The 17704-nt window shown below is 39.7% G+C and overlaps 1 protein-coding gene across 5 annotated transcripts in view; it reads left to right on the top strand.

Moving 5' to 3' along the window:
* FAM114A2 (family with sequence similarity 114 member A2) overlaps positions 1-17704 on the top strand; it is a 53977-nt gene that overhangs the window by 15989 nt on the left and 20284 nt on the right. For all 5 annotated transcript variants that reach the window (XM_033180683.1, XM_033180684.1, XM_033180681.1 and 2 more), the window contains one exon: positions 14934-15013. In XM_033180683.1, the coding sequence (XP_033036574.1) occupies positions 14934-15013 (80 nt within the window). The remainder of the gene's footprint in view (positions 1-14933; positions 15014-17704) is intronic.

The raw sequence follows: 17704 nt of genomic DNA, 5'->3' as shown, positions 1-17704 counted from the left end.
CCTTGCGATAGTTTGCTCAGAATGATGGTTTCCAGCTTTATCCATATCGCTACAAAGGACATGAACTCATCCTTTTTTATGACTGCATAGTATTCCATGGTGTTTATGTGCCACATTTTCTTAATCCAGTCTATCATTGATGGACATTTGGGTTGGTTCCAAGTCTTTGCTATTGTGAATAGTGCCACAATAAACATATGTGTGCATTTGTCCTTATAGCAGCATGATTTATAAACCTCTGGGTATATACCCAGTAATGGGATCACTGGATCAAATGGTATTTCTAGTTCTAGATCCTTGAGGAATCACCACACTGTCATCCACAATGATTGAACTAGTTTACACTCCCACCAACATTGTAAAAGCATTCCTATTTCTCCACATCTTCTCCAGCATCTGTTGTTTCCTGACTTTTTAATGATCACCTTTCTAACTGGTGTGCAATGGTATCTCATTGTAGTTTTGATTTGCATTTCTCTGATGACAGGTGATGATGAGCATTTTTTCATGTGTCCGTTGGCTCCATAAATGTCGTCTTTTGAGAAGTGTCTGTTCATATCGTTTGCCCACTTTTTGATGGGGTTGTTTGATTTTGTCTTGTAAATTTGTTTAAGTTCTTTGTAAATTCTGGATATTAGCCCTTTGTCAGATGGGTAGATTGCAAAAATGTTTTCCCATTCTGTAGGTTGCCTGTTCACTCCGATGGTAGTTTCTTTTGCTGTGCAGAAGCTCTTTAGTTTAATTAGATCCCATTTGTCAATTTTGGCTTTTGTTGCCATTGCTTTTGGTGTTTTAGTCATGAAGTCCTTGCCTGTGCCTAGGTCCTGAATAGTATTGCCTAGATTTTCTTCTAGGGTTTTTATGGGTTTAAGTCTAATATTTAAGTCTTTAATCCATCTTGAATTAATTTTTGTGTAAGGCATAAGGAAGGGATCCAGTTTCAGCTTTCTACATATGGCTAGCCAGTTTTCCCAGCACCATGTATTAAATAGGGAATCCTTTCCCCATTTCTTGTTTTTGTCACGTTTGTCAAAGATCAGATGGTTGTAGATGTGTGGTGTTATTTCTGAGGCCTCTGTTCTGTTCCATTGGCCTGTATTTCTGTTTTGGTACCAGTACCGTGCTGTTTTGGTTACTGTAGACTTGTATAGTATACAAATACGGTGCTATATATACTATACTGTATATATATATAGTATAGTTTGAAGTCAGGTAGCGTGATGCCTCCAACTTTGTTCTTTTTGCTTAGGATTGTCTTGGCAATGTGGGCTCTTTTTTGGTTTCGTGTGAACTTTAAAGTAGTTTTTTCCAATTCTGTGAAGAAAGTAATTGGTAGCTTAATGGGGATGGCATTGAATCTATAAATTACCTTGGGCAGTATGGCCATTTTCACGATATTGATTCTTCCTCTCTATGAGCATGGAATGTTCTTCCATTTGTTTGTGTCCTTTCTCTTTTATTTCATTGAGCAGTGGTTTGTAGTTCTCCTTGAAGAGGTCCTTCTCATCCCTTGTAAGTTGGGTTCTTAGGTATTTTATTCTCTTTGTAGCAATTGTGAATGGGAGTTCACTCATGATTTGGCTCTCTGTCTCTCATTGGTGTATAAGAATGCTTGTGATTTTTGCACATTGATTTTGTATCCTGAGACTTTGCTGAAGTTGCTTATCAGCTTAAGGAGATTTTGGGCTGAGACAATGGGGTTTTTTAAATATACAATCATGTCACCTGCAAACAGGGACAATTTGACTTCTTCTTTTCCTAATTGAAAACCCTTTATTTGTTTCTTCTGCCTGAGTGCCTTAGTCCGAACTTCCAACACTATGTTGAATAGGAGTGGTGAGAGAGGGCATCCCTGTCTTGTGCCAGTTTTCAAAGGGAATGCTTCCAGATTTTGCCCGTTCAGTATGATACTGGCTGTGGGTTTGTCATAAATAGCTCTTAATTTTGAGATACGTTCCATCAGTACCGAATTTATTAAGAGTTTTTAGCATGAAGGGTTGTTGCATTTTGTTGAAGATCTTTTCTACATCTATTGAGATAATCTTGTGGTTTTTGTCTTTGGTTCTGTTTCTATGATGGATTACATTTATTAATTTGCATATGTTGAACCAGCCTTGCATCCTAGGGATAAAGCCAACTTGATCGTGGTGGATAAGCTTTTTGACGTGCTGCTGGATTCAGTTTGCCAGTATTTTATTGAGGATTTTTGCATTGATGTTCATCAGGGATATTGGTCTGAAATTCTCGTTTTTTGTTGTATCTCTGCCAGGCTTTGGTATCAGGATGATGCTGGCCTCATAAAATGAGTTAGGGTGGATTCCCTCTTTTTTTTACTGATAGGAATAGTTTCAGAAGGAATGGTACCAGCTCCTCTTTGTACCTCCAGTAGAATTCGGCTGTGAATCCGTCTGGTCCTGGACCTTTTTTGGTTGGTAGGCTATTAATTATTGCTTCAATTTCAGAGCCTGTTATTGCTCTATTCAGCGATTCAGCTTCTTCCTGGTTTAGTCTTGGGAGAGTGTGTGTGTCCAGGAATTTGTCCATTTCTTCTAGATTTTCTAGTTTATTTGCGTAGAGGTGTTTATAGTATTCTCTGATGGTAGTCTGTATTTCTGTGGGATCGGTGATGATATCCCCTTTATCATTTTTTTATTGCATCTCTTTGATTCTTCTCTCTTTTCTTCTTTATTAGTCTTGCCAGCAGTCTATCAGTTTTGTTGATCTTTTCAAAAAAAACAGCTCCTGGATTCATTGGTTTTTTTGAAGTGTTTTTTGTGTCTTTATCTCCTTCAGTTCTGCTCTGATCTTAGTTATTTCTTGCTTTCTGCTAGCTTTTGAATTTATTTGCTCTTGCTTCTCTAGTTCTTTTAATTGTGGTGTCAGGGTGTTGATTTTAGATCTTTCCTGCTTTCCCTTGTGGGCATTTAATGCTATAAATTTCCCTCTACACACTGCTTTAAATGTGTCCCAGAGTTTCTGGTACGTTGTGTGTTTGTTCTCATTGGTTTCAAAAAACATCTTTATTTCTGCCTGCATTTTGTTATGTACCCAGTAGTCATTCAGGAACAGGTTGTTCAGTTTCCATGTAGTTGTGTGGTTTTTAGTGAGTTTCTTAATCCTGAGTTCTAATTTGATCGCACTGTGGTCTGAGAGACAGTTTGTTGTGATTTCTCTTCTTTTACAATTGCTGAGGAGTGCTTTACTTCCAACTATGTGGTTGATTTTGGAGTAAGTGCAATGTGGTGCTGAGAAGAATGTATATTCTGTTGATTTTGGGTGGAGAGTTCTCTAGCTGTCTATTAGGTCTGCTTGGTGCAGAGTTGAGTTCAATTCTTGGATATCCTTCTTAGCTTTCTTTCTCGTTGACCTGTCTAATGTTGACAGTGGGATGTTAAAGTCTCCCATTATTATTGTGTGGGAGTATAAGTCTCTTTGTAAGTCTCTAAGGACTTGCTTTATGAATCTGGGTGCTCCTGTATTGGGTTCATATATATTTAGGATAGTTAGTTCTTCTTGTTGAAGTGATGCCTTTACCATTATATAATAGCCTTCTTTGTCTCTTTTGAACTTTGTTGGTTTAAAATCTGTTTTATCGAGACTAGTATTGGAATCCCCGCTTTTTTTTTGCTTTGCGTTTGCTTGGTAGATCTTCCTCCATTCCTTTATTTTGAGCCTATGTGTGTCTCTGCACGTGAAATGGATCTCCTGAATATAGCACCCTGATGGGTCTTGACTCTTTATCCAATTTGCCAGTCTGTGTCTTTTAATTGGGGTATGTAGCCCCTTTACAGTTAAGGTTAATATTGTTATGTATGAATTTGATCCTGTCATTATGATGTTAGCTAGTTATTTTGCCCATTAGTTGATGCAGTTTCTTCCTAGCATCGATGGTCTTTACAATTTGGCATGTTTTTGCAGTAGCTGGTACCAGTTGTTCCTTTCTGTGTTTAGCACTTCCTTCAGGATCAGTCTTGTAAGGCAGGCCTTGTGGTGACAAAATCCCTCAGCATTTGCTTGTCTGTAAAGGATTTTATTTCTCCTTCACGTATGAAGCTGAGTTTGGCTGGATATGAAATTCTGGGTTGAAAATTCTTTTCTTTAAGAATGTTAAATATTGGACCCCACTCTCTTCTGGCTTGTAGAGTTTCTGCCGAGAGATCCGCTGTTGGTCTGATGGGCTTCCCTTTGTAGGTAACCTGACCTTTCTCTCTGGCTGCCCTTAACATTTTTCCTTCATTTCAACCTTGGTGAATCTGACAATTATGTGTCTTGGAGTTGCTCTTCTTGAGGAGTATCTTTGTGGTGGTCTCTGTATTTCTTGAATGTACATGTTGACCTGCCTTGCTAGGTTAGGGAAGTTCTCCTGGATAATATCCTGAAGAGTGTTTTCCAGCTTGGTTCCATTCTCCCCGTCACTTTCAGGTCCACCAGTCAAATGTAGATTTGGTCTTTTCACATAGACTCATATTTCTTGGAAGCTTTGTTCTTTTGTTTTTACTGTTTTTTCTCTAAACTTGTCTTCTCACTTTATTTCATTAATTTGATCTTCAATCACTGATACCCTTTCTTCCACTTGTTCGAATTAGCTACTGAAGCTTGTGCATGTGCCACGTAGTTCTCGTGCCATGGTTTTCAGCTCCATCAGGTCATTTAAGGTCTTCTCTACACTGTTTATTTCTAGTTAGACATTCGTCTAATCTTTTTTCAATGTTTTTAGCTTCCTTGCGATGGGTTCAAACATCCTCCTTTAGCTCAGAGTAGTTTGTTATTACCGACTTTCTGAAGTCTACTTCTGCCAACTTGTCAAAATCATTCTCTGTCCCATTTTGTTCTGTTGGCTGGCGAGGAGCTGTGTTCCTTTGGAGGAGAAGGGGCATTCTGGTTTTTAGAATTTTCACCTTTTCTGCTCTGGTTTCTCCCCATCTTTGTGGTTTTATCTACCTTTGGTCTTTGATGATGGTAACCTACAGATGGGGTTTTGGTGTGGATGTCCTTTTTGTTGATGTTATTCCTTTCTGTTTGTTAGTTTTCCTTCTAACAGTCAGGTCCCTCAGCTGCAGGTCTGTTGGAGTTTGCTAGAGGTCCACTCCAGACCCTGTTTGCCTGGGTATCACCAGCAGAGGCTGCAGAACAGCAAATATTGCAGAACAGCAAGTGTTGCTGCCTGATCCTTCTTCTGGAAGCTTTGTCTCAGAGTGGCACCCAGCTGTATGAAGTGTCAGTCAGCCCCTACTGGGAGGTGTCTCCAAGTTAGGCTACATGGGAGTCAGGGACCCGCTTGAGGCAGTCTGTCCATTCTCAGAGCTCAAACACCATGCTGGGAGAACCACTGCTCTTTTCAGAGCTGTCAGACAGGGACGTTTAAGTCTGCAGAAGTTTCTTCTGTCTTTTGTTCAGCTATGCCCTGCCCCTATAGGTGGAGTCTACAGAGGCAGGGGACCTCCTTGAGCTTCAGTGGGCTCCTCCCAGTTCAAGCTTCCTGGAGGCTTTGTTTACCAACTCAAGCCTCAGCAATGGCGGACGCCCCTCCCCCAGCCAGGCTTGCCACCTGGTAGTTCGATCTTAGACCAGCAGTGAGCAAGGCTCCGTGGGAGTGGGCCCCGCTGAGCTAGGCACAGGATATAATCTCCTGGTGTGCCGTTTGCTAAGATTGTTGGAAAAGCGCAGTGTTTAGGTGGCAGTGTCCTGATTTTCCCAGTATAGTCTGTCACAGTTTCTCTTGGCTAGGAAAGGGAACTCCCCTGACCCCTTGCACTTCCCAGGTGAGGCAATGCCCTACCCTGCTTTGGCTTGGCCTCCGTGGGCTGCACCCACTGTCTGACCAGTCCCAGTGAGATGAACCAGGTACCTCAGTTGGAAATGCAGAAATCACCCGTCTTCTGTGTCGATCACACTGGGAGCTGCTGACCAGAGCTGTTTCTATTCAGCCATCTTGGAATGGACCCCTCCAAGGATCTTTTTCATATAATGACTTCTTTTCCTCTGGGTAGATACCCAGTAGTGGGATTGCTGGATCAAATGGTAGTTCTACTTTTAGTTCTTTAAGGTAAATCCACACAGTTTTCCATAGTGGTTGTACTAGTTTACGTTCCCACCAGCCATGTAGAAGTGTTCCCTATTCACTGCATCCATGCCAGCATCTATTATTTTTTGGTTTTTTGATTATGGCCATTCTTGCAGGAGTAAGGTGGTATCGTATTGTGGTTTTGATTTGCATTTCCCTGATCATTAGTGATGTTGAGCATTTTTTCATATGTTTAGAGCCATTTGTTTATCTTCTTTTGAGAATTGTCAGTTCATGTCCGTAGCCCACTTTTTGATTGGATTGTTTTTTTCTTGTAGATTTGTTTGAGTTCATTGTGGATTCTAGATAATAGTCATTCGTCAGATGTATAGATTGTGAAGATTTTCTCCCACCCTGTGGATTGTCTGTTTACTCTGCTGACCTTTTTGCCATGCAAAAGCTCTTTAGTTTAATTAAGTTCCAGCTATTTTGCTTTGTTTTTGTTGTATTTGCTTTTGGGTTCTTGGTCAGGAAATCCTTGCCTAAGCCAATGTCTAGAAGGATTTTTCCAATGTTACCTTCTAGAATTTTTATAGTTTCAGGTCTTAGTTGATTATTGTGTAAGGTAAGAGATGAGGATCCAGTTTCATTCTCCTACATGTGGCTAGCCAATTATCCTAGCATCATTTGTTTAACAGGTTGTCCTTTCCCTACTTTATGTTTTTGTTTGCTTTGTCAAAGATCAGTTGGCTTTAAGTATTCGGGTTTATTTCTGGGTTCTCTATTCTGTTCTATTGGTCTGTGTGCCTATTTTTATACCAATACCATGCTGTTTTGGTGACTGTGGCCTTATAGTGTAGTTTGAAATCAGGTAATATGATGCTTCCAGATTTATTCTTTTTTGCTTAGTCTTGCTTTGGCTGTGTGGGCTCTTTTTTGGTTCCATACAAATTTTAGGATTTTTTTTAGTTCAATGAATAATGGTAGTGGTATTTTGATGGGGATAGTGTTGAATTTGTAGATTGCTTTGGGCAGTGTGGTCATTTTCAAAATATTGATTCTACCATCCATGAGCATGGGATGTGTTTTCATTTGTTTGTATCGTGTATGATTTCTTTCAGCATTGTTTTGTAGTTTTCCTTGTTGAGGTGTTTTACCTTCTTGGTTGGGTATATTTCTAAGTGTTTTATTTTTTTTTTTGCAGCTTTTGTAAAAGAGGTTGAGTTCTTGATTTGATTCTCTGCTTGGTCGCTGTTATTGTATTGAAGAGCTACTGATTTGTGTGCATTAATTTTGTATCCGGAAACACTGCTGAATTCTTTTATAAGTTCTGGGAGCTTTCTGGAGGAGAGTTTAGGGTTCTCTAGGTAAACAATTGTCAGCAAACAGTGACAGTTTGACCTCCTCTTTACCGATTTGGATGCCCTTTATTTCTTTTTCTTGTCTGATTGCTCAGGCTGGGACTTCCAGTACTGTGTTGAAGAGGAGTAGTGAGAGTGGGCATCCTTGTCTTTTTCCAGTTCTCAGAGGGAATGCTTTCAACTTCTCTCCATTCAGTATTGTGTTGGCTGTGGGTTTGTCAGATGGCTTTTATTACATTGAGGTATATGTCCCTTGTATGCTGATTTTGTTGAGAGTTTTAATCATAAAGGGATGCTGCATTTTGTTGAATGCTTTTTCTGCATCAATTGAGATGATTGTATGATTTTTGTTTTTAATTCTGCTTATGTGGTATATCACATTTATTGCCTTTCATGTGTTAAACCATCCCTGCATCCCTGGTATGAAACCCGCTTGATCATGGTGGATTATCTTTTTGATGTGTTGTTGGATTTGGTTAGCTAGTACTTTGTTAAGGATTTTAGCATCTATGCTTATGAGGGATATTGGTTTGTAGTTTTCTTTTTTGGTTATGTTCTTTCCTGGTTTTGGAATTAGGGTGATACTGGCTTCATGGAAAGATTTAGGGAGGGTTCCCTCTTTCTCTTGTGAGAAATAGTGTCAATAGGATTGGTACGAATTCTTTTTTGAATGGTAGAATTCTGCTGTGAATCCATCTGGTCCTGGACTTTTTTTTTGTTGGTAATTTTTAAAATTACCATTTCGGTCTCACTGCTTGTTATTGGTCTATTCAGGGTATCTGATTCTTCCTGATTTAAGCTAGGAAGGTTGTATCTTTCCAGAAATTTATCCATCTCCTCTAGGTTTTCTAGTTTATGTGCATAAAGGTGTTCATAGCAGCCGTGAATGATCTTTTGTATTTCTGTGTTGTCAGTTGTAATGTCTCCCATTTCGTTTCTAATTGAGATTATTTGGATTTTCTCTCTTGCTTCATCTTGCTAATGGTCTGTCAATTTTATTTAACTTTTTGTTTCAATTATCTTTTGTATTTTTGTTTGTTTCAACTTCATTTAGTTCTGTTCTGATCATGGTTATTTCCTTTCTTCTGCTGGGTTTGGGTTTGGTTTGTCCTTACTTCTCTAGTTCCTTGAGGTGTGACCTTAGATTGTCTGTTAGTGCTCGTTTAGACTTTTTGATGTAGGTGTTTCGGGCTATGAACTTTCCTCCTAGCACCACCTTTGCTGTATCCGAGAGGTTTTGATAGGTTGTGTCACTATTGTCATTCAGTTTGAAGAATTTAATTTCCATCTTGATTTCATTTTTGACCCAGTGATCATTCAGGAGCAGGTTATTTAATTTCCATGTATTCGCATGGTTTTGAAGAGTTGATTTCTAGTTTTATTCACACTGTGATCTGAGAGAGTACATGATATAATTTCAATTTTTTTAATATATAGATGCCCCTTTTGTGGCCTATCATATGGTCTATCTTGGAGAAAGTTCCATGCACTGTTGAATAGAATGTATATTCAGCAGTTGTTGGGTAGAATGTTCTGTGTATATCTGTTATGTCAATTTGTTCCAGGGTATAGTTTAAATCCATTGTTTCTTTGTTGTCTGTTTTGATGACCTGTCAGGTGCTGTTAGTGTGGTATTAAAGTCCCCCACTATTATTGTGTTGCTATCTATCTCATTTTTATTTTATCTATTTATTTATTTATTTTTGAGACGGAGTTTTGCTCTTGTTGCCCAGGCTGGAGTGCAATGGTGCAGTCTCGGCTCACCCCAACCTCCGCCTCCCAGGGTCAAGCGATTCTTCTGCCTCAGCCTCCTGAGTAGCTGGGATTACAGGCATGTGCTACCACGCCTGGCTAATTTTGTATTTTTAGTAGAGATGGGGTTTCTCCATGTTGGTCAGGCTGGTCTCCAACTGCCGACCTCAGGTGATCCGCCCACCTTGGCCTCCCAAAATGCTGGGATTACAGGCGTGAGCCACTGCCCCCAGCCTGTCTCATTTCTTAGGTCTGTTGGCAATTGTTTTATAAATTTGGCACCTCCAGTGTTAGGTGCATATATGTTTAGGATTGTGATATGTTCCTGCTGGGCACTGCCTTTTACCATTATATGGTGTACCTCTTTGTCTTTTTTAACTGCTGATGCTTTAAAGTTTGTTTTGTCTGATACAAGAATAGCCACCTCTGATTGCTTTTGGTGTCCTTTTGCATGGAATGTCTTTCCACCCCTTTACCTTAAGCTTATGTAAGTCCTGATGTGTTAGGTGAATCTCTTGAAGGCAGCAGATGGTTGGTGAGTTCTCCTTTCTGCAATTCTGTGTCTTTTAAGTGGAGCATTTAGGCCATTTACAATCAACATTAGTATTGAGATGTGAGGCACCATTCCATTCATTGTGCCGTGTTGCCTGTACATCATTTTTTTTTTAATTGTATTTTTGTTTTATAGGTCACGAGATTTATGTTTTAAGTAAGTTCTGTTTTGATGTGTTTCCAGGATTTGTTTCAAGATTTAGAGCTCCTTTTAGCTTGGTAGTGGCAAATTCTCTCAGCATTTGTTTGTTTGAAAAAGACTATCTTTCCTTCATTTATGAAGCTTAGTTTCACTGAATACAAAATTCTTGGCTGATAATTGTTTTGTTTGAGGAGGCTGAAGATAGGGCTCCAATCCCTTCTAGCTTGTAGGGTTTTTGCTGAGAAATCTGCTGTTAATCTGATAGGTTTTTCTTTATAGGTTACCTGGTGCTTTTGTCTCACAGCTCTTGAGATTCTTTCCCTTGTCTTAACTTCCAGTAACCTGATTACAATGTGCCTAGGCAATGGTCTTTTTGTGATGAATTTCCCAGATGTTCTTTGAGCTGCTTGTATTGGATGCCTAAGTCTCTAACAAGGCTGGAGAAGTTTTCCTCGAAATTTCCTCGATTTCCAAATGCGTTTTCCAAACTTTTACATTTCTCTTCTTCAGGAACGCTGATTATTCTTAGGTTTGGTCATTTAACATAATCCCAGACTTCTTGGATGCTTTGTTCATATTTTCTTATTCTTTTTCTTTTGTCTTTTTTGGAATGGGTTAATTTGAAGACCTTGTCTATGAGCTCTGAAGTTCTTTCTTCTGCTTGTTCAATTCTGTTGTTGAGACTTTCTACAACATTTTGCATTTCTGTAAGTGCATCCATTGTTTCCTGAAGTTTTGGTTGTTTTTTATTTATGCTATCTATTTCATTGTATATTTCTCTCGTCACTTCTCATATCATTTTTTTGATTTCCTTTAATTGGGCTTTGCCTTTTCTCTGGTGCCTCCTTAATTAGCCTAATAACTAACCTTCTGAATTCTTTTTCAGTTGAATCAGGGATTTCTTCTTGGTTTGGATCCATTGCTGGTGAGCTAGTGTGGTTTTGGGGGGTATTAAAGAACCTTGTTTTGTCGTATTACCAGAGTTGGTTTTCTAGTTCCTTCTCATTTGGGTAGGCTCTGTCAGAGGAAAGGTCTAGGGCACAAGGGTGTTCAGATTCTTTTGTCCCACCGGGTATTTGCTTGACGTAGCACTCTTCCCCCTTTTCCTAGGGATGTTACTTCCTGAGAGCTGAGCTGTAGTAATTGTTATCTCTCTTCTGGATCTAGCCACCCAGCAAGTCTCCCAGGCTCCAGTCTGGTACTGGTGGTCGTCTGTACAGAGTCTTGTGAACCATCTGTGTGGGTCTCTCAGCTGTGGATACCAGCACCTGTTCTGGTGGAGGTGGCAGGGGGGTGATGTGGACTCCGTGAGCGTCCTTGGCTTTGGTTGCTTAATGCACTATTTTTATTCTGGTTGGCCTCCTGCCAGGAGGTGGCACTTTCAAGAGAGCATCAGCTGTGGTAGTGTGGAGAAGAACAGGCAGTGAGCAGGGCCCTAGAACTCCCAAGAGTATATGTTCTTTGTCTTCAGTTATCAGGGTGGGAAGGGCAGGGTTGGGCTCAGACTCTCCTTGGGCAGGTCTTGCTGTGGCTGCTGTGGGGAATGGGGATGAGGTTCCCAGGTCAATGGAGTTATGTTCCTAGGAGGATTATGGCTACCTCTGCTGTGTCATGCAGGTTGTCAGGGAAGTGGGGGAAAGCCAGCAGTCACAGGCCTCACCCAGCTCCCATGCAACCCAAAGGGCTGGTCTCACTTCCACTGTGCCCACCCCCCAACCACACTGAGTCTATTTCCAGGCAGTGAGCAAGCAGGGCTGAGAACTTGACCCAGACTACCCACCTCCCAGCTGTGAAAGCAAGTAGGGCTTTCGTTCTTCCCCGGCCCGTGGAGTGCACACACTGGATTCATGCCCTCTCCTGAGTTCTGTTAAGGAGAGTTCTCCATCAGTTCAAATTGTTACGAAGTTCACCTGGAGGTTTCCTTCTCCCTGTGGCCTTTTCCCAGTGCCTCTGGCCGTCCTCCCGAAGAACCCCTGTGAGGCAAGGTGGAAATTGCTTGCTAGAGAACCCAGTGAGCCCACAGGGGTTTTCCTACTGCTTCCTCTACCCCTGTATTTCACTTGGCTCTCTAACTTGACTCAGCTCCAATGAGGTCAGGTTTGTCTCCTGTAATCTAGACCTTCAGGTTCTCTAATGGGGTGTGTGTTCTGGGGCGGATGATCTCCCTTTCCCACTTCCACACTGTTTGGGCACTCACAGTATTTGGGAGGTCTCCCAGGTCCTGCAGGAGCAATCCACTTCCTTCAGAGGGTATATGGGTTCTCTCGGCTTTCCTAATGTGTTCCTGCAGTCATTCTGGAGCAGAAGTTTGCAATGTGAGCCTCCACGTGCTGCTCTGTCCATCCGAGTGGGAGCTGCAGCCTATTCCTGCCTCCTTTCTGCCGTGATCTCTCCTACTTTCAGGGCTTTTTCTTTTTTGTTTCCATTTGTGTTCTGCATTGTGTCCTAACTAAGAAGTCAAACTGGCTGGCTATATAGCATCTTGCTAAATGATACCTTATTCTATGTAAAGGTACTTGTCCTGATTAGAAAATGGTTCTTGAATACAAGTTTCTAAAGCTGCCTTGAGATACTGAGAAGGCAGTATAGCATGGTGAATAAAAGGATGGGTTTTGGAATTAGACTTGGATTCAAAATCAAGATCTGCCGTTTACTAAGCCATGTGACTTTGGGAAGTTACTTAACATTGAGCTTCTGTTTCCTCACCTGTAAGAAGAGTATGCTAATTCCTCTCAAGTTATAAGGATTAAATGAAATACTGTATTTAATATGTGGCACATAGTAAGCACTCAACAAATGTGGCTATGATTTTCGTTGTTAGGAGGGCATAAAGAAATAGGTAAAAATATGCATTTTAAAAGTCTTAGCAGGAAACCGATAAATTAATTTTGATTCTCGTAAGTTGCTCCATTGTTCCTAATTTCCTAATCAAGCCCTACATGACAATCCTCAGTTATTTATAAACTGAAATTATTTGCTTGTAGTACCATTAACAGTATTTGTTCAATTTACTCAACATCTGGCTTTCCATAGTAATGAGAAATCCCAGTCTTTAAATACCGTTCAGAGAACTCCAAGCAGTTTTCTAAACAGATGGTTTTGTGTCTGTGATATTTTTTTTTCCTACGTGTTCTCCAGAGATCAGAACTCTGAAAAGATAGCACCGGATTCCCCCCACCACTCACTGTGCCCCAGCCTTTCCCAGTGATTTTGGTTGAGAATGCAATAGTGACCTTAGTATTTACTTATGTCTCTATGAAGCTGTTTTTTAAAAAAGTGGTGATTTTCAGAGGGGAGAGACTACCACAGAACCAGTGATGATGTTGGTTATCTTCATTTTCCATTAGCATCCTGGGCTCTTGCCTCTCTACCATATATACCTGATTCCTTTTTTCAGAAGTAGTCTTCCTGCTTGGAAGATTTATATAAATTTATATAAATTATATGTACTACCATAATTATAATTTACATTCTAAAATATACCCTAAAATAGAATTTTTTAGTAGAATGAGATAAATTTCTATAAATAAAAAGTCCATTTTATTTCCTGCCCTCCATTGAATTATTTTGTGAACCCGTTTGGGTATATGCATCCCACTATGGATTCAGATTCATCCCTTGTATCCAAATTACAAATTATTTGAGAAAACAAAGTGTCTACCTAAATAGTAGAATGTTATTAGCAGTTGTTTAAATGTCTTACGTAGGAAGAGTTGTGTCAATTAGTGAGATCAGCTTTTCCCAAACCTTATTATACCTGAGATCACGAAATCATTTAATTCTCTGCCTTAAATACCAAGAGAGAAGGACAAAAGGATAGTGGATAGAGACAGAAGAGCCAAGATACACTTTTTTGTTCCTGGGAATATTAAGCAAGATGCTGAGTATGAAGCAGTAATGATTTGCCCTGGCAAACTATAGTGAATTAAGAAATATTCTATAGACTGTAAGTAGATTGCCAGAAGGTTTCTATGTACAAGAGTTCTCTTCTGCATTCCATGTTGCAGGGAAGCCGTGGGCTGGACCACAAAGCAGGGAGTGTATAGGATTCAGATGAGTAGGGAGGGAAAGAGAGCGTTTCCCACTGTTTGTTTGGATTTGCTAATTGCTTTTTGATTTTGAGTCACCCATTTGCTTGTTTGTTTCTTTGTAAGTGTTCCTGGTTCTCCATCATCTTTCACAAGACTAACTCCAACAGCTTCCTTACCATCCTTCCAACGTTCTGGAATCCCCTTTGCTTCTCTTCTTTTTATTTTTAATTATGATGGATGCGTAATGATTGATCCTCTTTTCTTCTTATCCACCATTTTCTCTTACCTGGATCCTGGATTATTGCCTCAGCCTGCCTCCCTTCTTTTCCCCCTTCTAATCCATTCTCCACCCAGCCATCAAAGTGATCTTTCCAAAATTTAAATGTAATTCTGTTTCTGCTTAAAACCATTCAGTGGTTCCTCACTTCCTCATTATAAAGTTTGAATTCTTCATCGATTATATGGCCTTTATTATCTGGATCTTACCTTTCTAGAAAGCTTATCACTTCTCCCCGTTATGTTAGATACTCTCAATCATATTAAACTCCTTGGCATACTTTCTTTCACCTTTGGCTCTTTGTGTTTGTTTCTCTGCCTGAAACACTTCCTGTTCTCCTGGCTAACTTGTACTCAAGTTTGATGTCCCAACTTAAATTCCACTTTCTTGGAAGTGCATGCACAGTACTTGCTTAGTCTATGCTGTCACCATTTCTACATTCATGCTCTGGATGTAATGCAAAAAGCACAGCACAGGATTTGGACTTGGAGTAGGAAGACTAAGGTTTGACCAGTAATCTTTACTATGCAATCTTGGGGAAGTCACTTAATGTCTTCAAGCCTTAATCACTTCATCTGTAACATGGAATAATGTCACTTTTCTCTCAAGCCCATTGAAGCATTTATTGATATAATATACATAAAAGGATACTATAAGCACTAAAGCACCATGCTCATGTACATTACTGCTGCTGCTATTGTTATTACTACTACTGCTGCTGCTATTACCACTCCTCTCCTCTTCCTCCTTGCCTGCCACCTCATGATCCTCAGCAGTCTTTCTGGAGTGTTTTATATGGGACTTGGTTTTTTAGGGGATGAAGATTTTACCAAGGACATAACAGAGCTGTTTTCCCAGCTGCACGTTTCCTCCAAACCAGAGAAACTTGCCAGGGTAAGTTCTTGGTGATTTTCATTATTTTACTTGTAAGAATGTAGTGGATAAAGACCATAAGATTATAAATTCCTGGCAGAGGTGTCACCAAAATCGAGGGTATATTCTCGTTATACCCAGAATTGGGTTCTGCATCTACTTGCCTTCTGCTCCTCTAGGTTAGTGTGTTGAACCCACATCTGCCCTCCAACACGTGTCCCATCTTCACCTGTTCTCAGTTGGGATGCTTTGCTTATCTGAAAGCTTAATTTAGGCTACAATGTTGGTCATTAAAAGTTGGCAGTGCTGACCAGCCTCATGATTCCAATGGGTGAGCCTCTGTTGAGGACTCACTGTTCTCAGGGGTCTGAATGATTTAGAAATGATATGTGGCCTTGCCCATAGGGATTAGAGGTTGTCATTACCCAGAGCCCAGTGACTGAGATAATGACTATTTGGCATATGGAAGTAAGAGAGTATTATGACCAAGGCCTTTATTTTTGGTGCTGATTCTGGAACTATTTTCTTATATCTGAAATGTGGAGAGACTTTAATCAAAGCTCAGAGTGGTTAGGGAGGTTCTGTGGCAAATATAAGCCAGTGCCTGCTCATGGGACACTGTTCACTGGGTCATGGACTGCTTGCTACCTCTTTACCCACCTCTACCAATCTTGAGAAGCATTTCAAGACCAGTCAGCTGCAGGTGCACATTATTTCCTGGCCAGGGAGAGGTGAGAGCTATTGCATAGTCGACCCAGTCACCTTGTCTCCATCCCCCAGGGCAAGGAATATGATGTTTGGTGTGTTATCCCACTCTCCTATGCCCATCGAAAATGCTGTATTCTCTGAGAAAGCTTTTTTAGATCATCCCCAGGCAGCTCATCTCCCTTACCTGTACTGTAACACTTTACTACAGCACTTTTGATCTTGTATTATAATGCTTTTTATTTTGGAAATAATATCAAACAGATAAAAGTTACAAGAGTAGCACAAATAATATTTGTATACCTTTTATGCAAATCCAATACTATTAATATTTACCTCATTTGCTTAAACATTTGTGTTTTCACGTATGTTCTTTCTCTGTGTGTGTAAATACACGTATACACATATAGATAAACATATTATTTTTGTAACTATTTGAGAGTAAATTGTAAACATTGCTCTTCTAAATTTTTCAATATGTGTCTGCTAAGGATGGGGATATTCCCTTACATAACCACAGTATAGCTATCAACTTCAGTAATTTTAACATTAGTACTTTCGTTGTACTAATTTGTTGTAATCTGTTTTCCGTATTTCAGTTACATCAGTTGACCCAATAATATCCAATAATATCAAACTTTTTCCTTCAACACTGGAGCCAGTACATGATCACAAATTTAGCTGCCGTGTACTTTTAGTTTCCTTTAATCTAGAACAGTTCTTCAGCCTTTCTTTGTCTTTTATGACACTGACGTTTTTGAAAAACAAGCTTTGGAGTTTGTCTGATGCTTTCTCATGATTAATGTCAGTTTATACATTCCTGGCCAAAATACTCTGTAAGTGATGGTGTGTCCTGCCCAAGGTATCACATCTAAAAGTACATGATATTCATCTACCCCTTACTGGTAATGTGTTGTCTGATTTCTTTCTGTAGAGCTACAGTTTATTTTCCTATCTTGCTAATAAACGTTCTGTGAGGAGATACTGTAAGACCATACAAATATCCTGCTACTCATCATAATTTCTCTCCTAAATCTAGCATCTATTTATGATTCTTGCACCAATATCTAGTGTGAAGATTTACCAGTTGGCTTTAAACATTCCAGTGTAGTCATGAGCTCTCCTTTTCTCCTTTTTCTTTTGAATTTGAACAAAATTCAAAAAAGAATTTTGTTCATTCTTTTTTTATTTGTTGTCAATATGCTTTCATGGAGTTCTGCTTTTTCCCCATTGGCTTGTAATTCATCACTGTCCTTAATATTTTGATGTTCAGATTTGTCTTTCAAGCTGGCTGCTAGGTGGCATGCCTCCATCATTTTGGGGTGCTTCCTTACTTTCTGGCATAACAAGATATTCTTATATCTTACACCTTCTGTGCCCCAGCCCCACAACCAGACATTTCTTTGAGAAAGCATGATTCATTGATTTTTGGTTTCATAAACCAAGACCTGGGTACTAAGTGTACTCATTGCCACTGGCATGACTTTGATTCTAGGCTGTCAGCAGAGCTAGAAAATATACTCAGGTACGTATACACCTATATGTGTTACGTATGTAGATGCATATGTGCACATGTACACCTATATGTATTTTAGAAATCATGACTTCACACATAATGTAACTCCAATTTTAATCCATCCCTACAGGGTTTTTCCTTGCCTTTCCCTGTTACACATTTGTATCTCTCTTCTACAGTAGGAACCTTGTCTCCCAACAATATTAGCACATTTCCTTAATTATGAGATGTGTCTGAAATGATTTTATTGCTTTGCCTATACTATAGATTGAGTATCCCTTATCCAAAATGCTTGGAACAGAGAACTGTTTCAGATTTCAGATTTTTGTTTGGATTTTGGAATATTTGCCCACGTGCACACACACACACACATACACACACAGTACTGTATCTTGAGGATGCAATCTAAGTCTGAACACAGAATTTATTTATATTCATGTATGCCTTGTACACATAGCCTGAAGATAATTTTATACAATATTTTAAAAAAT

The sequence above is a fragment of the Trachypithecus francoisi genome, unplaced genomic scaffold (genome assembly GCF_009764315.1).
Source record: "Trachypithecus francoisi isolate TF-2019V2 unplaced genomic scaffold, Tfra_2.0 Lachesis_group2, whole genome shotgun sequence".
Taxonomy (NCBI): domain Eukaryota; kingdom Metazoa; phylum Chordata; class Mammalia; order Primates; family Cercopithecidae; genus Trachypithecus; species Trachypithecus francoisi.
This window is presented reverse-complemented; position numbering and strand designations above follow the sequence as displayed.